The sequence below is a fragment of the Pogona vitticeps genome, chromosome 9 (genome assembly GCF_051106095.1).
Source record: "Pogona vitticeps strain Pit_001003342236 chromosome 9, PviZW2.1, whole genome shotgun sequence".
NCBI lineage: Eukaryota > Metazoa > Chordata > Lepidosauria > Squamata > Agamidae > Pogona > Pogona vitticeps.
Window position 1 is genome coordinate 6,450,228 of NC_135791.1, and position 20,988 is coordinate 6,471,215.

At 45.9% G+C, this 20,988-nt stretch overlaps 1 protein-coding gene across 3 annotated transcripts in view; it reads right to left on the reverse strand.

The window, feature by feature from the left end:
- The window catches only part of MAN1C1 (mannosidase alpha class 1C member 1), a 154,891-nt gene that overhangs the window by 16,495 nt on the left and 117,408 nt on the right, over positions 1-20,988 (reverse strand). For all 3 annotated transcript variants that reach the window (XM_072980259.2, XM_072980257.2, XM_072980258.2), the window contains exons 5-7: positions 15,701-15,795; positions 7,922-8,045; positions 2,803-2,896 (exon numbers count right to left, since the gene is read on the reverse strand). In XM_072980259.2, coding sequence (XP_072836360.2) covers positions 2,803-2,896; positions 7,922-8,045; positions 15,701-15,795 — 313 coding nt within the window. The remainder of the gene's footprint in view (positions 1-2,802; positions 2,897-7,921; positions 8,046-15,700; positions 15,796-20,988) is intronic.

Here is a 20,988-nt window from a genome sequence, read left to right on the forward strand (position 1 = left end):
AAGCCTTCGAAGGCCTTTTGTTATTTTCAATTCAGAAAAGGCCCAGATGGTGGAACTGAAATTATGTTGAAAGGGCATATTTTGCCCTTCTCGGGGGGGGGGGGCACAACGTGCAATTCTTCTGCGAATTCGGTAAAGGTAAAGGTAAAGGTTCCCCTTGACAATTTTTGTCCAGTCGTGTCCGACTCTAGGGGGCGGTGCTCATCCCCGTTTCCAAGCCATAGAGTCAGCGTTTTGTCCGAAGACAATCTTCCGTGGTCACGTGGCCAGTGCGACTTAGACACGGAACGCTGTTACCTTCCCACCGAGGTGGTCCCTATTAATCTACTCGCATTTGCATGCTTTCGAACCGCTAGGTTGGCGGGAGCTGGGACAAGTGACGGGCGCTCACTCCGTCGCGTGGATTCGATCTTATGACTGCTTGGTCTTCTGACCCTGCAGCACAGGCTTCTGCGGTTTAGCCCACAGCGCCACCACGTCCCTCTGCAAATTCGGGGGTGGCATCTTTTGGGGTCCCTAAGGAGCCACTAAGCAGCACTCTGGCCTACAACCAGGATCATAAACCAGGGTCTGCTTTTCTACAAATGACCCACTTTGCTCCTCATCGCTCTTCCCTCTGTGGCTTAGTAAAAAAAAAAAAAAGAAAAGAAAAAAAAAGGCTTCTCTCATCCTTCTCTCCCGCTTCCCTTAGCAGCCTCCTTTCATAGAAGTTGGCCTCTTATAATTCTCCGTCTCACAGACATATTTAAAAAACGAAAAGAGCACTGAATCTAGATGGCACCCACCAGAGAGTTCTTAAAGAACTCAAATGTGAAGCTGTTGATCAGAGAGCAGTCCCAACGAGACTTTTCTTACGAGGAAGGAATGTAAACTCGGTGCCCCGAGAATCCACAGTGAGGCCAGTGATTATAGATGCTTAAGCATGAGTTGGAGTTAAAGGATGGGCATGAGGTGGTCATGTCTGCCAACAATACCCAACAATCCGGGACAATGCAAACAAAAATGGGATTCTAAAGGGCTCCCAAACGATCTCTCCAAACTGGGCAAGCGTGTGATAAAATGGAAAAGTGTAGTTCTACATAAATGAGTGTGAAATGATGCACTGGGGCAGGAGAAACTCTCAATTTTACATGTACCTTGGATAGGATCTGGCAGTGACTGACCAGGGAAAGAGGCTTGGTGGACAGTTTAGCTAAAGTGACCACTCAGAACATGGCAGCTGTGAAACACACAAATTCTGCGCTGAGACTCTTTGGAAAGGGGACCACGAACGAATTATGCGGCTTCATAATGCCTTCTACAATATGGATGGCATGATGATACTTCTTGTGGGAAACAGGATGTGAGAAGAGACCAGCACTCGGGGGAAAATAATTGTTCTGTGCTGCAGTCTGTAGAATTCTCCAAGAGTGGGAACACTGCCCATGCTGGCTGGGGAATGTGGACGTTGTAGTCCAAAAAACGAAACTCTGGTAGCTTCTAAAATAACGTATATGGGCTTTTAGTCTGATCAAGCAAGGTGTGGCATCTGTTTTTTTCCTCTCTCTCTCTCTCTCTCCTGAATTCACCTGTGATCACTGATTTATTTGAGAAAGGTAGGAATATATTATATATAGTAAACATATACAGTGGTGCCCCGCTGGACGATTACCCTGCTTGAAGATGAATCCGCTTAATGTTGAAGTTTTTGCGACCGCAAAACAATGTTTAGATGGGGGAATTTCGCTTAATGTCGATCGGTTCCCTGGTTCGGGAACCGATTTTTCGCTTTATGACGATCAACAAACAGCTGATCGTCGGGTTTCAAAATGGCCGCCGGCTGTAGAAAATGGCTCCCCACTGTGTTAGGGACGGATTTCTCGCATTACAGGGACCAGAAAATGGCCGCCGTATGGAGGATCTTCACTGGACGACCAGGTATTTCGCTCATTGGAACGCACTGAACGGTTTTCAATGAATTTCAATGGTTTTTTTTTTCGCTTGACGATGTTTTCGCTCTACAGCGATTTCGCTGGAACTTAACATTGTCAAGCGAGGCACCACTGTATTTTATAGATCTTTGCCATCTGTTCCCCCTAATTTGTCATTAGCCCCACAGACAAAGCCCCCAAACATAAGTGCCAGCTTTTTACCCGGGAAGCCCTGCTCCACCCCCCCCCCTTGATTATTCTGGTCAAGCTTCTGAGCTTCTCATAGTCTATAGTGTGTAGCTCTGGATGAACTGCAAAGTCTGAGGGTTGCCTCCGGAAGAAGGGAATGGGGAGCCGCTTCTGAGTACAGTACTTGCTATCTAGAAAACTCTGGAAAGGATCCTTGTAAGTCGGAACATGATGATGGCACATGATGATGTTGATGAACAACTGGGGGTGGGAGGTGCCTATGTTTTAAGGTTCTGCTCCTTGCAGTTCTCTTTATGGGATGCTTCAGCTACACTTGGAATTCTACTAAGCCACTGCTGCAGGAACAGAATGGGAAAAACCTCCCAAATACGCCCGGTGCATGTAGAGATGCATTTTTCACTGGCCCACCAACTTAGTTGGTGTTTTCTGGGCCTCCACGTTAAGAGATTCTCGGCAGGCAAGAGGGCCCTGGGTGTGGGAGGTGACTCTTCCACATCTGTTCTGTAGAATTCGTGTGGCGCACCCTGTGGGATGAGCTCTTTGATTAGCATCAGTGAGGATTTTAATTTGGCAGCTAATGCTTCCTTGGCTCGGGGCGCTCAGACTCGCAAGAGGCCCTAGAAAGCAAGGCATGCATCAGTAAGCATTTCTTCATCAGCACCATAGGGCTCTCAATACTCACGCTGCACCCAATTCCCAGTTACTGGACTGAGAAAGTTTGGATAAAGCCCCTGTGGTTTCTCGATTCTGTTCAAGACTTTGCGGATGTTCATCACCTAGAGAAAATGAGAGAGAGAGAGAGAGAGAGAGAGAGAGAGAGAGAGAGAGAGAGATCATATACATGTACTCATCTCCTTTTTTCCATCAACACATACAATTCTTTGAAAAGTAAAAACAAATCACCCAACAAATGTTTAAAAACTACGAGCTGCCAACTACTAGCTCCCCAGCTTTCTAGATATACGGGAAAGCCGACACTGCCCTCGATTTCTGAATCTATACATTTCAAAGAAAGTATTTCTATTTGTATTCTGTGTTTTCCATTTCTCTCTAGTGGCATTTGTTTTCTTTCTTGTAATATTTGTACACTTAACTGTTCTTAGCTTTAATATTTGCCTTTTAGTGATGTAAGCTGCCTCTTTATACTCACTGTTCTTAGCTTTAAATATTGTCTTTTAATGAGGTTAACCACCGTTATGTACTCATAGTTTTCAACTATTATCTTTCAATGTTGTAAGCTGCCTTGGGTCCTTTTCTCAAGGAGAAAGGCAGGGTGAAAATATTTTAAATAAAATAAATATAGATAAGGGCCCAGGATTGTCTTGTTAAAGCTCAGCCGTTTGGGATTTGCTCCCTGCCCGGCCAGGAGAATACCTGGGAATATTCAGTGTACACTAAGAAGTCTTCCATAACAGAAGACAAAATAGTACACAAAGACCAACTCCTAATACATTTTAGAGGTTGTTAAAATAATTTTTAAAGCCACTTCTGCAGCCCCAAATCCTGGAAGAAATGATAAATGATGTTCATTGTTGGATTTGTATGAATCATTTATTCGGTTTGTATTTTTGCCAAGATGTTCAGAGCAGCCTGTTGAAGGAGGGCTGATGAATGTCATCCACTTTCCCTTTTACAACAACCTTTTAAGGTGGATTGAGCCAAGCGAATGTGGCTGATCTTGTGAGTCCAGTGGTTGGGAAGTGATTTGGGGTAAGGTTCTGCTGGTCGAGGTCAAACCACCTCTTTCATATTATCATTAAACTAGTTTTCATGGCTATTTATAGGATGAACACAAGGCAATTTGGTTTACCACCAGGCTGGATTAGTGAAACGAAATGTGCAGAGTGTTAGATCTGCTGGATAGCTGAGCGGTTTAGGTATGGTTGGAAGTTCAATTCCCCACTGCCGCCTCCCTGACACAGTTGGATTCGATGATCCATAGGGTCCCTTCCAGTTCTGCTGTTCTAAGGTGAGGATGATTTAGGCCACTGGAAAAGAAGGGAGGAGAAACTTCCCTTCATTAAGAGCACTTTTGTCAGGGGAACAAGACCCATCCTTGTTGATGACTATCCACATGGGATAACACTGAAGAACATTAAGCACAGCCTTGCTTGACGAGGCCAGAAAACGCCTGGTCTACCATGTCACAGCAACACAACAGCCAGGCAGCCATCTGTAATGGCTCAGGGTCAGGAACAAGATGGCAGGGATGAGGCAGATGTTGCCTTCAAAGGCTTCGGGATGGCAGTTCCATCAACCCAAGCTAATATAGCCAATGAGGAAGGATTATGGGAGTTGTAGTCCAGCCACTCCTGAAGGGCAATGTATTTCTCACCTCTTGGGCTACTGTTTATCTCTGGCACCAAAGGATATTGTTGTGGATGTTTTGACCGGTGGTTAAGATGAACGACCACCAAGAGAGCAATCCTCTACAGGGCATCTCTGTGACGGATGCTGTTGGCCGGTCAATCTCATGTACCAGCTTCTGCACCATTACCTCAGCGCCATCAAGGAACATGCTGGAGACTTACAACCTGTCCTAAGCAAAGGAGAGGGAAGACGCAGAGAGGGGGCCCGGCAGCCTCCTGCTTACCTCCTGAAATGGGAAATGTCTAACTGGTTGCCAAGCAACTGGGTTCGGTGGCCCATAAATTACCCCTGTATTTTCCTTGTTTACCCTTTGCTGTGGTTTCTATGGCTAGACAAATGGTAGTTTTCTAGGCTCAGGTGGCCAAGGAGTAAAGGCCACAGCATCAGAGGAACATGGGAGTCAAATATCAATAATAAGCAAGCTAGTTGCTAATTTTTGCTGCTGGTCCCTTCAAGGCAAGTAAGGAGATAACTAAGGCTGCTAGGATAATGGCCTCAGAGTGCATTCTGGGTACTTGAGTTGCTTTGTGACAGGAAGAAAGCAATCAATTGGTGCTCCTCTGTAGGTCCCCATTAATTTCAATGGGTTTTGGATGGCTTAAATCCCCTAAGGAGCAATTTTCACTGCTGAAACTAGATTTCTAGCAATTTCAAGTTTCTTTCTCTTTTTTTGCACTTTTGGGGGGATCTTGGGGAGTTTGCTCAGCCCCCACGGGGTTCCCTGGACCCGCCACGGTGTAAGACAACTAACCAAGGTCAGCTTTAATGAGCTGAAACATGGATTCCAGCCACACCATCATAACATACAGACTGAACTGAAGAACACGGCATATTAGATGCATCTGAGCGCAGTCAGTGAACGGCGATGCCCTATTAAAAAGGCCTGTTAAGTCTCCAGTTACGAGCTAATGAGCTGATCTGCTTTTTGGAAATTTGCTTCCTTTTGGATGGCTGCCTGCATCCACCTCTGCGGGCTTTGTTTTTCTCATCCCGCGGCCGCTTTTATCTACAGCATGTTCTGGGTGGGAGAATCTATTAACGAGCCAGTTCTCACAGTTATTGATTGACTGGACTTCATAACGGCATGGAAATGCAATTAGCCTTGGGGGAAGAGCACTAGAGGATCTCTTACGCCTTTCTGCCAAGCCCCGAGTCTTCCCTGCACAACGCAGAGGACGGCCTGAGAAAGACACACTCGTTTAATCCGGGGTTTAACAATGAGATTTCATTCCCCCAATCTTTTAAAGTGTTCCTGCTAAATATTTGCCTTCTTGCTTTTTTCAAACCATCCGGCCTCTTTTCTTGTATCATTTCCTCCTCCACCAGGCTCTTTCCCCATTCGCTTTGTTTTACAGTGTGTTTCATTATGCTTGTGTTTGTTCTCTTTCCATTACTCCGCTCCTTATCTTTTCCATTCAGTTCCCTTGGTTTCCTGCTTCCCAGCTACTTTTCCGCCTTCCTTTTGCTTCACTCTTGCTCTTGTCTAGCTTCCTCGGATTATGATGATGATAACATCATCATCAACAACAACAATCATCATCATCTTGGAATTGCAGAGCTGGAAGGGATCCTATAGATCTGTGGTCCCCAACCTTGGGCCTCCAGATATTCTTGGACTACAACTCCCCGAAGCCTTCACCACCACCTCTGCTGGCCAGGATTTCTGGGAGATGAAGTCCAAGAACATCTGGAGGCCCAAGGTTGGAGACCACTGCTATAAATTAGTGGTTCTTAACCTTGGTTACTCAGGCGTTTTTGAACTGCAACTCCCGGAAACCCCAGCCAGCACAGCTGGTGGTGAAGGCTTCTGGGAGTTGCAGTCCAAAAACACCTGAGTAACCCAAGGTTAAGAACCACTGCTATAGATCATTGAGTCCGACCCATCAGGGAGGCAGAGTGGGGGAATCAAACTCTCAACCTCGGGTTCTGCAGTGAGAGACCTAAACCACTCAGCTCTCCTATCTTGCTAGCAGCAGACCCCGGGAACAGCCTGTACTTGTGCTGTTTTACTGGAATTATGGGGGGAAATATCGGTGCATTTCATGTCATGAGTGACATTTTGTGCTGATCTAATTCTGCTGCGCTGGAGGGGCTCATTCTGATTCTAACTGGAACAATTTGTTTCCTTCAGAGTATTCTAAGGGATGGAGGGCGGAGGGGTGAGAATGAATGATGGATGTTGTGCGCTGTTCATCGTTCGGGCACCCAGAGAAGCACAGGCCAAAACCTCAAGTTAAAATCTCACATTATAGTAACATGCAAGAGGAAGTAACTCCTTAGGAATTGCAATAATCCCCTGAAGAAGGGAGTTTCTTAATTGCATGTGCCCAGAGCTATGAATGGCTTGCAGCGTGCATCTTCCTTCATTAACTGCTACTTCTACGTACGTGCCTGGAAACCTTCTTGGGAGCAAGGAGCGGTTGCTACACAGCTCCTCCTTAAAGCACCAAAGTCATGCATGTGTAAAGAAAGAGTGTCTCTGGATTTTGCAAACGTATCACCTGTAACCTCCTCATTATGTCAAAAAGATTGGTGTGAACAGGAGTACCTTGTTTTGCTGGCAAATGGTCAGAGGATTCCCCCACCCCACCTCCGGTGTAACTAAGCTGCTTAACCCTGATGAGTCTCTGGGTCTCAGCTCTACAGCAGAGGCAGGGCGCTGACACCAAATGCTCCCCAGCTCCCCATGGCAAGCTCATCTGAGACTCTCTGTCACAGCCTTGAGCTGACATTGCAAGAATGGCAGAAGAAGCTGTGAGAAGGTTAGCCCCAACGCCCGAGGTCTGTGCTTCTCCTTTCTGCATAGTGCCACCTCCAGGGCTTGGACATTTTTTAGAATATCTCACCAGTCAGTCAAAAATTTCACCAGTCAGCATGACCGGACGATAGCCCTGCAATTTATTGGGACTGGGAATCACTGATGTATACCCTCAGACTTGGGTTGCTTTATTATCTGTGGGGTCATGAAGCTTGTATTTTGAATGCCTTTCTTTCTCCAGCAAAAATAAAACTGAAAGCAAAAGTGCCCGGCCTCTTAAAGAGCAATGGCTCCCTCCCACCCCAGAATGTGTCCTCGTTCGGTTGAAATTGGGAGCAGGGAATCTCCATATTCTCCAGCATGGGACAACTCTACATTCTCCTGCAGAGCTATATCTCTACATACTGCTCAAACTCTCTTCTCGCGAGAAGAGGGCAGTTTTCCTTTTGCAATGGGAGCGGGGAGGGGAGGACTGCAGGATTAGAGATAGCAAGACAGGCGGAGGGGAAGGAGGCAGGCAGGGAGGAAGCTGTGACTCGTTGAGCAGCATTTTTCACTTGTCATGGACAAGTGGATGAGTGCATTTTTCAAGCCCTGGCCATCTCCCATGCTTCCACCACCTCAAGCATGGACCAGCTGCAGGCAAATGTGTAAAGAACAGGGAAGTACTTACCTTGTCAGTATACACTGGATTTCCAGAGAGCGCTGAGAGGTGCAGAAATTCTAAATGAAGGCTGCCAAATTCGGCTAAAATGCTGCTTCCTGCAGATGCCCACCCCCAGCTCCAGCTCATCCCACTGTAGGGGCAAGAGAAGACAATGTTCATTCATTAGAAAACCAAATCAAACCGATACCCATGTGTAGCAGAATATCAGAAGGATTACCCCTTTGGCACATTTGGGCTTCCTCTCTCCTGCAGTTCCTTGAATGCTCAAGTGCATAAAGGTAAACGAAGATCCCTCCAAGACCTACCACCTCCCCTTGGAGGGAGGCTGCCAATCTGAGTAGACAGGAGATGGTTAGGTGGGCCTGATTTTGGTGACTCCGATGGGTTACTTTTGGACTGATGCTCCCACTGGTCATGCTGGCGGGGATTCCCAGGGATTGTAGTCATAAAAAGTAGTCGCTTTTCTTGAGCTCTGGGCAACTTATTATGTTGCCCAAACTGATACGGAAAACAGCCCCTGAAAGAACGAGACCTGCATCTAAGCCAGGATTGCTCAAATGTGGTCAGTTTTCCTTGCTCCACATACGTCAGCCTAGGGTGACGGAGCATTCGGTGGTTGTGCGACATCCTGGCTTATCCAGCATGAGCTGGCTCAATGCTCTCCTTGCAGTGGGAGGACTAAACAAGCCATGATGGTTCCATGTCATGGCATGTTTACCATGACACCCAGACCTGTCAGGGAATTGAACTCTGGTACGTTTCTCCTGCAACAAGGCAGAAAAATAGCATCTAATTTATTTTCAGGGCACAGAACAGTCTTTTGGCTGGCTCCAGCTGAGTTTCATGGTTTAACAAGACACAAATTGCTCAGAACTCCGGCTTCTCATGAGTTCTGAAAATGTGCCTCTGATCTGAGGTAGAGCAAAGAGGCCAATATCTACCCTCCCCACAGCGGTTTTTCTGATTTAAGTCCTTTCCACTTTTGCCACACATTTTAAAGAGGGATCGGGCACCTCTTCGGTCTCCTTCGAATGGATCAGCTCTTGTTTTCTTTTACAGATCTTTCTGCTATTTGGCAAGCACCTGTGGCTGAAAGGGAACGATACGTTACAACTAGAGTAGGCCCATTAAATCGGTGGGGATTTGGTGAGTCAAAACCTATGTAAGTTCCATCAATTCAATGGGCCTACTCTGGTTGCAACTGACAACTAGATTCCAGCCTACATTTCTTGTTTTCTGGTTAGTATGGATTTTAAGCCTTGCTGCAGCTACGACTGGTCAAAAGGGAAGGTCATAAATGTTTTACTTCATATCTAAGGGAAAAAAATGCAAGTTAGGAAAGCATATTGACTGTGGCTGGTATCATTCATCCATTTGCTCCACAGGCATTGCAATCAAAGCAACAGTGGAGAAGGGAGAAGCATCTTCCTTCCTTCCTTCCTTCCTTCCTTCCTTCCTTCCTTCCTTCCTTCCTTCCTTCCTTCCTTCCTTCCTTCCTTCCTTCCTTCCTTCCTTCCTTCCTTCTCCAGAGCCATCAGCACAAGGAAACGGTGCAAGAATCCCCTTCACAACAATTTTGAGGATTGTGGTTATAGCTGTGCAAAAAACTGACCACAGCAAAAGACAACAAAAGTGTTCTGGTGCAAGTTCTGAAGGTCTCTTAATTTTTCTCAATCAACATGATGTTTCAGAGGTTGCACACTTTGTTACAAACAACCCCAGTCTCAGGAATTAAGAGTGCTGTTGCAGAGCATCTTTCCCCTGAAATCCCCATGGAATAGTCAGCTGGAGCCAGTCCCTAAAGCTGCCAGAGACCAGCGCATGTAGTCAATCCGTGTCTCTAACTTTGGTTGAAATGCTACGGCTTGGCCCAGTGAGTGGCAGTACAGTAGGCCCATTAAATCAGTGCTGATTTAGGAAGTCATCTCCTCCACAGGTTCTACTAATTCAAATGGGCCCACTCTAATTGCCACTTACATACATGTATTAAGTCAAAGTAGAGCACACTCATTTGAATCAACGGAACTTATCCAAGGAGCTACAGTGGACCCTCGACTTACAGACGGCTCGACTTACAGACTTTTCGAGTTACAGGCTTCTCTGGCTGCAAAATTTAGGTTCGACTTGCAGCCGGAGAATCGACCTACAGACGAGAAAAAAACCAAAATGGAACAAAAACAGAACAAAAACGGCCGGTTACGGAGTAATCGGCTTCCAATGCATTGTAGGTCAATGGAGACTCAACCTACAGACTTTTCGACCTGCAGCCACCGTTCCAATATGGATCAATTCCGTAAGTAGAGGGTCCACTGTAACTCACCAAATCTCTACTGATTCAATGAGTCCACTCTAGTGTGGCTTTCTACATTAAGCAACAGAATTTCAGCCATTGTGTGATAAATACAGAGGGGTGTGCATACATCTTTCTCCCCCCCCCCATGTCTATGAGTGGGAATGCAGAGCAGATGCATTTTTCCATAATGTTTCCTCCATTCTGATGTTGCCATCTAGATGGACTCAGAAGGGAAGAGCTACAGGGATTTTGACCCTTGACTCAATCCAGACCAAGAGTCTCCACCGACTGCAGCCCTCCTGGCATCAGCAACAGAAAGCTTATCAAGGCTCTGTCATACAGGACTGGCACATTGGGTTTGAATAGGCAGCTGACAGGCTATGCAACCAAACAGATAGCCTGGATAAGCTCAATGGGTAAGCACTGTGCACACCAGAAGAGCCAGCCTGTGTGGCCTTGGGCAAGCTGCACAGTCCCAGGGAAGTGAATGGAAAACTACTTCTGAGTACTCTCTACCTGGGAAACCCTGAAAAGGGTTTTCAGAAATCATAACTGACTTGACAGCACACGTTTATATTAATGTATGTGCTACAGCTCAGAAAGGTGCCTTCTTTGGACTACAGTTCCCAGAATGCTCCATGCTAGCTGGGACCTTCTGGGAGATATACAATGGTGCCTAGCTTGACGACGTTAATTTGTTCCAGCGAAATCGAGGTAGAGTGGAAACGTCGTCAAACGAAATAAAAAACCCCATTGAAACACATTGAAAACCATTCAATGCGTTCCAGTGGGCTGAATACCTGCTCGTCCAGCAAAGATCCTCCATATGGCAGCCATTTTCTGGTGCCTGTTAAGCGAAAAAGCCTTCCTAAAAACAGTGGGGGGGGGGCATTTTCTTCAGCCAGCGGTCATTTTGAAACCCAACAATCAGCTGTTTGCTGATCATCGTAAAGCGAAAATCGGTTCCCGAAGCAGGGAACCGATCATCGCGAAGCGGAAAAACCCCATTTAAACCATCATTTTGTGATCGCAAAAACCTAATTGAACAGCGATTTCCTTGTTAAGCGAGGCAATCGTTAAACGAGGCACCACTGTAATCCAAAAATAGTAACTTTGCAAAACTCTGGCAAACTCACATGGAATTCAGACCCAAACACTCAAGGTCCTCAAGTAATTCCCTATTGCCTTCTGTCTTCAAGGAAACGCTCTGCACAGCCCCTGTTCTTAAGACATTGTAGGGATCGTTACAGTGGTAAGACGTTGCTCCCCAGAGGTGGAAACTTTCATTGGCTTTGCCGTCTTTCTTGCCTGCATCCATCTCAGCAAAATACTCCCTTGATTACGGCCTTTTTACAATCATCTCAGCCTCTTCAGCCTCGCACAGCAACCTATATCTTTAGGGCCTGATCTGAAAATAGCCTCTACAGCTGGCAGCTTGGGAGACGCTCAGTCATTTTCATTTCAGGAGAGATGCAGGCCTGATTTCTGTGATCTCTTGATTAGCAGGATCATGGGTGGCAGATTGCTGTTAACGTCTCCCTCCCTTTTAGATTTAAAGGGAGGATTTAAAGTTGCTACAATTGAGGGAAACTGCAGAGAGCACTAAACAGTTTCTGAGCCCAACTTAAAGGAACTGGGGCTTCCCGGGGATTAATAACAAATATACTCATTCACTGAAACGCAAGCTCTTTTTCAGAGAAATGTGGGGCAGGTAGGGTGTCATTTGGGAAAACGTCAGCCTTGCTTTTCAGGAGCAGAATTATACGTCCAGTATGAGCCACCAGCTTCCAAAAAGGAATGCAGGATTAGACAAATTCACGAAGAGTGGGGCTAAAAACAGCAGCCAGCCCAAATAGTAAATGGGGTGTCCATGTTCCGATCATCTACTCCTGAGCATCAACGCTGTCAACAGAGGGTAGCGGTTGCCTCCGCACACTGCTCACAGGCAGAGTTTCAAAACATTATTTTTTGAACAATAATTCCTCAGCTCCTGGGGAATGTTTGCTCATGCAACTGACAAAAATGTGTGTCTCGGCGACATGCCTGGTCATGTGCCTGAGCACGTAATCGAGGTGAATCCTGCCACCTTGTCAACTAGCCACAATTTTGGCCATAAGAACAGATTCGCGGGAAAAGACAATAATGCGAGGCAAAATGGAAGGCAGCAGGAAAACAAGTCAGGGGAGGGGGACTCTGTGTCGAATCAGACTTAAGCCACACCAGAGACTCAACCCGGACAATTTGGGTTGTTTTTTTAATGACGCAGACTTTACTCGCATCTCAGAACCCGCCCACCCTTTTTTCCCCTCTGCGGAAAAGAGCTTGTTTTTAATAGGGACTTGGAATTGCGGCTTGGGACTCGGGACATGCTACCAAAGACTCAGACTTGGGACTTGGTACCACAAAGACTCTGACTCTGACTTGAGACTCAGATTCATAGACTTTTCAACATCCCTGAAAGAAGGAAAACTTAACCTGAGGGGGATTAACTCGATCCAGGCAGCCGTAAGCCTTTCCCTTGCAAGAGTTGGGCAGGGCTTTTATTGACACGAACTTTTGGAGGCCACGAATTCAGAGGGTCGCTCTAAACTGGAAGGAACTGGAAGGTCCATAACATACAACAACCCCACACAAAGGTTCTGGGGAGATGCAGGAGATTTAACAGGTCCTTTACAGCGCCAACAGCGATGATATTCGGCAGAATGTTCTAACAGACAGTGGGTGCGTTGTGTGCAGAGATACACAGGCCAGGTTATGCATTTGAAGCAGATGAAGATTTAGTTGCAACTTCAAGAATTCACACCTTTGCTCTGGCATTCCCTGAACGGATCGTCCTCCAATTCCATCCAACTGTCTTTCTGCTCACCTCCACTCCTCTGTGCATTGAGATTCAGACTGGATGCCTGAAGCCAAGCCCTCAGGCCTTCCCACTTGGTTTCTGTATCCCTAGCTCCCCGTACCTATGCTAGAAATGAACATTAAATTAAGCGCACAAATGTTGGGATCAGCATTTTAGAACCTTTTGAAAGCCATATTTAGGATATCGGTTGCTTAGCAATCCATTCTCTGAACCACTACAGTTAAAGCAAGATTAATAGGGTCAGGCTCCTTGGGCCATAAATCCTGGCTGCTTTGTCTCCAATAACAAATCTCAGTTATGCTTTAAGATATTGCGAAGGCGTTTCAGAGGGTCCTAATGGGAGGCCATCTCCCATGCGCTTCACGCCATCTGGGGGATTGCCCCCAACGGCACACCTCTGACAGTCAACAGACTTCCGGGTGGAAGCGGCAGACAAGGAAGCAATGGGAAGGTCGTGCCCAGAAGGTCCCAATCCCTTTTGGAAGGGATGAAACAAAGGAGTTGGAAGGAGGGAGATCCTAAGGGTGTAAAACTGCGGAGAGCAAAATGGCCGACGGACCACCGAGGAGGAAGGGGAACGAGGTGGGAAAGTGGGGAGATCTTGGTGCTGGAGTGGCAAATATCTGCCAATCCTGCCCCAGGGACCCCCACCCCAATACAGCTGCGAGGGTGGAGGAGGCAAAGACAGTTCAATTGTCTCTCACAAAAGGAACTTTAAATGCTGGTCATCCAGCAAATCTTTCTTCCAAACCACGGGGAAGAGGTGAGGTTCTGAATCCACAGAGACGAAAGAAGGAGGGAAGGTGAGGTAACCACTCGCTACCTTTGAATATTAAGGCTGCCGAGAGTCTGGCTGATTTGGGTTGATCAAAGGAGGGCTTAAGCGATTAGGACAGCTTGGAGATACCATGTTGGTTTAGTTAATAAAGTTTGTGAGGAAAAGAAGTGCCGATTTCGGCTTTTATGCCTGGACTTGTAAGATCGACGGACATCCCTTTCGCCATGGAGGATCTGGGAGCACACACGGCCACCGAAATCTGACGTTCGTGTATGCAGATTCTGTATGGCCTTTCATATCTCTGTTTTTTTGCACTGATTTCTCTCCCCATCAGACCTTTGATTGAGATCATTGTCATACTTACCATCCTCCCTCTGGGACTACATCGCTGTGTGCACTCACTTAGCCCTTGAACGGTCTCTCTGATCTCTAATCAAGGAGCATTGTTCTTTCAGAGACCGTCACGACTCAAGAAGCCTCCAAATATTTCAATGGTAGCCAAGGTAGCCCAGAGAGTCATTAGAGGGTCACACTAGTTGGGCAGTTCTAGAAGTCGTAGCCTCCCCCCCCCAAAAAGGATTTCTCCCCCCCAAGCTCTCCACAAATGATTACGGAAGGTACAGTGGTGCCCCGCTTAACGATTACCCTGCTTGATGACAAATCTGCTTCATGACGATGTTTTTGCGATTGCTATTGCGAGGGTTTCACTCTACAGCGATTTCACTGGAACGGATTATCCTCATCAAGCGAGGCACCACTGTATTATTGTCAGTGGTTAGCTGCTGACAAGAGTTCCGAAGTATTAAAAAAAGTAGTGCCTGAGCTTTTACAAAAATAGCATCCAGAAAAAGACCCACACACCCCTCCATTTTGAAATCCGCCCTTTCTGTATCTGGAGGTAGGATGAGGAATGCAGGCCAGAGGACGAATGGGAGCTGGCAAGTGAAAGGGAGATGCCTCTGAAAACTGCTTGCCAAAGAACCTAGGTATGATGTGAGGCGGGACTCTGAGGGGAGAAAGATTTCTCCCCTATAATACTTAGCTGTGTGGGTACACAAAGAGAGCGCTAAGGTGATTTAGCATAAAAGGGCTGAAGCTGAACTGACCGAAGTGTTTAGAACTGAGGCTGAACGATAGCAAATGCTCCAGTACTATTTCGTTTTAGTCCGAAACATCAATACCCCTTGAATAATGGGAGTTGTAGTCCAACCAACACATCAAAGAGTGTTTGACTGGCGAAAGCTGGTAGAGGCCCATTTAGAACCGGAGTAAACAACCATGACTGGCCATGAAATTTAGTTTAGGAGAAATTTAGTCATAGAGGCAAAGGCTGCAAGGACTCAGCCATAGCCCCAAACGATGACTGAAATTTCTCAATGACAGATAGAGGGAGGGGATAAATTGCAGTGGAAGGAGCCCCATAACTTCTAACTTTAACTGTCTCAGGCCAGCTCCTAAAGGGAAAGATGGATCTCTAGTCTGATCCAAAACATCTTCTTATCCTAAATCAGAGAAGCCACTGAGGGCAGGCCAAGGGGTCAATTTTGGGCACCTCCAGACCCCATTGTGGGCTGCACCATCCTCTCTTACTGAAGAACTGGCCAGCAACCCACTTGTAGTCTCACAGAACATCTTTTTAAAAAAATGCAAAACAAGGTACGTCTCAGGCAACTGCCTTGATTTAATGGAGAACCATGCTTCCTACGACACCGTTCTCCATGGTTTTCAGAATGAAAAGTGAAAATTCTTTGGGTGAGGGACCTCCAAGGCCCATAAAATAAGACAAGGGTCTGCACCGTATCGCCTGAGGAACTGCATTAGTTAAAGATGGCAGAGTGACGATATGTGCCTTGCCTGCCCAGGTTTATGACCCCCCTCGGGATACCCGTCGGCGTGTTGAAGGCGGGCAGAAGCTTCTCTCCAAGTTCTAGAGCTTTGCTCTTGAAGACCTGTTTGAGACAAAGAGAGAGAGAGAGAAACTTGAGAAACCTGACAGAAAAAAAAGGGGGGGGGGAAGAAGAGAAAAAATTGGGACATGTAAATTATACCAGATTTCTAAATCTGAATCTCCATGGGAATGAAGAGGTACGTCACAAAGAACTTGTTTTTCAAAACTCCCAAAGAAATAGAAACACTTATAGTTATAAAAAAAACTGATAAAAAACTATATATACAGTGGTGCCCCGCATAGCAACGTTAATCCGTTCCAAGATTAACGTCGATATCCGGAAACATCGCTATACGGAACGTAAAACCCCATAGGAACGCATTAAACTCGGTAAGCGAAGATTCCCCATCCGGCTGCCATTTTCGCCACCTCTGTAAGCGAGGGCAGGGCGCGAAAATGCTGCGGGCGGCCATTTTCTGCACCCGGCGGCCATCTTGGAACCACTGATCAGTTGTTTTCTAAACATCGCAACACGAAGATCGGTAAGCGAAACGCTTACCGATCATCACAACGCAATGTTTTGGCACCTAAAACATCACAATGCGATCGCATTAGCGATAGCAAAAAACGCGTCGCTATGCAGATTCATTGTTAAACGGTGCGCTCATTAAGCGAGGCACCACTGTAGACGTCTCTGTGGGAGGGGGACAAAAAAGAAGGAATACTCTGAGGTAAACTTTTGCTTGTGTGGCAGACGAAAAGGAACGAAGGGAATTTTGCTCAATGAGCTGCAGCATGGCTGTATCGGAGTTGACCTGGTATTCTTATCAAAGCAACTCAGTTATGAGACTACACAGGAATTTGTCCCACTGTTTGGTGCACTCTGGGGGCCGGCTGGTTCACTCCTTTTCCAGGTGACCACACAACAGAAATGCCCAGCATGAACCAGCCTGTCCCTTGAGTGTTCCTACATGCACCTTTTCTTGACTCCCCGTTAGGAGACACTTTTTTTTAAGATGGGAGTAGGATTGCTCCATTTTCGATCTGTTCTAGGATGTGTGATCACTGGGCCTGAACCCAAGTAGATGGCTTGCTACCTTCAATTTTCCATCTGCTTTCAATTCCTCAACGTTGGGAAATTTAAAAATTTCCTCTTATCCACCGTAGAGGGGGAGAGGGAGTAAGGAAAGTTATTTATTTACAATATTTTTTATCCGCACCATTACCAATGCTCTTTGAGCGGTGTACAACAATATTAAAATAAATTTTTTTAAAGCCTGTTAGGGCAGCCATGATGTGCTGTACCTTTTAGGGAAAAAAATCGAAAGCTTCCTCCCAGAAAGGGGGGGGGCAAGGAGGGGTACTGCCAAAATAAGGTCACTTGAGGTGCTTATGCCATGTGGACATAACCATCGTACCAAAAGGCATGCCACACGAAGCAACCTTATTTAGCCCAATCATGCCTAGTCCAATTTATCCATGTCACCAAGCCCTCACTTCTGTTTGTGTCTCTGAACAGGCGCAAGGTCTGTACGTGTGAGTCACCCATTCATTCCTGTGAGTCACAAACACCATAAAGAACCAGCACTGGCAGCTTTTGTGAGGCTTCCCAACGCTCCCCGGAAAAATATATGTTTGTTTGTCCATTTGTTAAACTTCAACGTGCTGTCGAAACCTGGTGGCAAGCCACTAACTCTAAAGAGGAACCTCAATAAAGCTAACTGTGAGCCTTTTCCCAATTGTTAATTTGAATGGGGAAACCTTCAATTACCACCCTCTTTCTACACTTTCCCTCAGCATTTATCTTCCTTAAACCTTGACTATTTATTGTGAAGGATTAAGGATTGTGTTATGTAAAAGCTCAAGTGTTAATTGCTGGTTAAGTGTGGGAGAGCATTAACACCCAGAAAACCACGGAGCTCAGAAGTTCTCAGATGCCGATACCACTGCCTTATTAAAGTACGCCTGAATGAATACTTAAATAAAAGTAGAAACTAGAGAACAAATTCTGTTTCATGGATTGTTATTTAATGAATCCACCTGAAGGCACAAAATTTGATTTGCACAAAATGAGTAAGATTTTATTAAGTAAGAATAAAGTTTTAAATTTCAAAAAAATATATGTTTATTTATCATGCATTAACCTATATGTGTGCCTGTGCAGCTGGGAATTCATGCATACTGAAAAATCAATTTTATGTCCAGAATAAATTTCAAAGCCATGCACAATGGAATTTTATTACACACACATTGCATATATAATTTAAATGTATATATTTCATTCGTACCTCCATATATTCTCTTTTTTTAAATATTGTGCATATTGGCTGAAATCCTATTGCGCAGCTTTATGCTGGCCCAAGTGGATGACATCACCAGCCATGGGCTTTCAGAGCTGCTTAAATCTCTACTACCCCTTCCGCAGGTTCTGAGGCTCCCAGGGGATCTCTTGTGACGAAGAAAATCTTTGGGACAAGGAAAGGAGTCTTTAAGGTTCTGATGCCATTTCAATTTAATGGAAGATCCACTTTCCTGAAACAATTTCAGTCAGGATTTTTGGTCCAGAAACCATTTTGGTGACCTGGGAGAGTGACAGAAGAGTGTGATCTCATTGGTTCTTTTGATGCCTTAAGAGGTTTCGTTACCATGGACCACAGGATCCTTTCCGATAAACTTTCTAAGTTTGGAGGAAACTGCTTCGGGTTGGGTTGTGATCCTACCTGGAGGGTCAATTCTAGAAAAAGGGATCTGGAGATGCTGCTCAGCGGCACGGAATCTCCAGGATACACAGATCAGGCTTTAAATCTCCAAATGATTTAACCTAAACCACTGAGGCATTTTAGAGCATACAGTTACAGTGGTGCCTCGCTAGACGATGATAATCCATGCCACTGAAATCGCTGTTTAGCGAAATCATTGTCTAGCGAAAAGCATTTCCCCATTGGAATGCATTGAAATCTGTTTAATGCGTTCCAATGGGGAAGAATCGTCGTTGTCTAGCGAAGATCGGCCATAGGAAAGCCACTTTGCGAACTGCCGATCAGCTGTTTAAATAGCTGTCTTGCGAAGCTTAGGTCCCGAAAACACCTGTTTTGTGAGCACGGAGAGAGCTGTCAAAATCGTTGTCTAGCGAAAATTGGTTTGCGAAGCAGGGAACAAACATCTTCCAGCGAAATTCCCCCATAGAACCACTGTTTTGCGAATCACTATAGCGATCGCAAAATGTCAATGTCTAGCGAAAAAAACTGTCATGCGGGGTAACTGTCTAGCGAGGCACCACTGTATTAGCACACTAGTGGCATGCAGTTCATGAGCAGGTGAGGCTATGTATGAATTTAATCCCTGGCTGACGGTGACAAGGGACCAGATGATGGCTAACAAATGGAGGCTCAGTATCTCCTTCAAGAGAGGAAACGGAAAGGGGTGTTTTCACCTATGACCCCCTCCCCGTGGAAGAAATATCCTCTCAAGTGAGGCCCTCTTGCCCCAACATTATCATCTTTTCAGTGCTGGATTAAGGCATCTATCATCGTCATCATCACCTGACTTATGGCAATCTTTTTTAGAGTTTTCTAGATGGAGAGTACTCAGAAGTGGCTTCCCATTCCCTTCTTCTGGGGTGCCCTGGGACTATGCAGCTTGCCCAAGGCCACCCAGGCTGGCTCTTCTGGGCATTTGATGAAATACGAATGGCGGCTTCTTCAGGGCACATCTTTATTTGCCTTGAATTGATGTGATGTACCCTTAAATGTAGGGTAGATGTATGGAAGTGAGAGCTGGACCATAAAGAAAGCTGACCACCAAAGAATTGATGCTTTTGAATTGTGGTGCTGGAGGAGACTCTTAAGAATCCCCTGGACTGCAAGGAGAACAAATCTATCCATTCTGAAGGAAATCAACCCTGGGTGCTCCCTGGAAGGACAGATCCTGAAGCTGAGGCTCCAATACTTTGGCCATCTCCTGAGAAGAGAAGACTCCCTAGAAAAGACCTTGATGTTAGGAAAGTGCGAAGGCAAGAGGAGAAGGGGACGGCAGAGGACGAGATGGTTGGACAGTGTCACCGAAGCGACCAACATGAATCTGACCCAACTCCGGGAGGCAGTGGAAGACAGGAGGGCCTGGCATGCTCTGGTCCATGGGGTCACTAAACGACTAAACGAACGAACGAACGAACCCTTAAATGTGTTATTGGGGAAATTATGCTATATTGTGTATGTTTAATTCCTCCTTTCCCCCTACATATTTACTGCAGAACACATGACTTCAAGAAAAGATGTTCAAAATGTTGTTGTTGTTAGGTTTCCCAGGCCTACTTATTCAGTGAAACATGGACTCTAGATAAGGATGTGAGATAAACCTCCAAGCAAATAAAGGAGAGTTCGGGCAGTAACAGGAGGATGAAGGATCCCACCATATGTGCGGGGGACCTAAAGCTCAGGAAAAGCAATTTAACTGCAATAAGCTTCATCTTTCCTGTCAGCCTACATTTCTGTATTCTCTCCCTTGCAACCCCTGAGATATGTAATTTCTTTTTTCAAGCCAGCCGTGCTTATCTGGGGGAGAAAAGAAGATGAAGTAGATTTCACAAGGATGTGCTGAAAACATGGCTTCTCCGGGTGGGCCTCCTAAGCAACCGGAGCGGATCCTTTAAATCAACTGAGTAAAGACTAACCAGTGGGTTTCAGCTCCAAATCCTGGCACTTGATCTACTGCCACCTGGAAGCATTGGGCTTATGGCTTTTCTCCACATATTCTTATGTTAATACCCTGGCAGGCCTGCCTTAACTCAGCTTAGCAGAGTGATTGGAGAGCAACATTCCTATTTTTTTCCCCCGGCTGGAAAGAATGTGTGAGAGATCATTCATGCTCAGGGAATAGACAAATAAGGTCTCAGCCCACAGAACCCATGAAGGGTTTCAAATATTAAGATCAGCGACAGCTATGACCTAATAAAGCACATCAATTTATCACCACTACAGAAATTTCAGCTGCCAGTCAATTCCTGCATGTTGCAGAATTCAGAGAGCCATCTTCTACAACTGGTGACCTTCCAGATGTGTTGAACTACAACTCCCATCACCCCCCCCAACTGCCTAGAATTGTGCTGAGGGGGAGGTACCTTCATCTGCCTGTCACTCACATCTGGAGGACAGGTGTAGAACTTCATGACCAGTATTTTTTCTTCTTCTCAGTTGCCTTTCAACTGATTAAAAGGGTGGCCACACAATAATTTATTCCCCATTTTGGGCCTGCA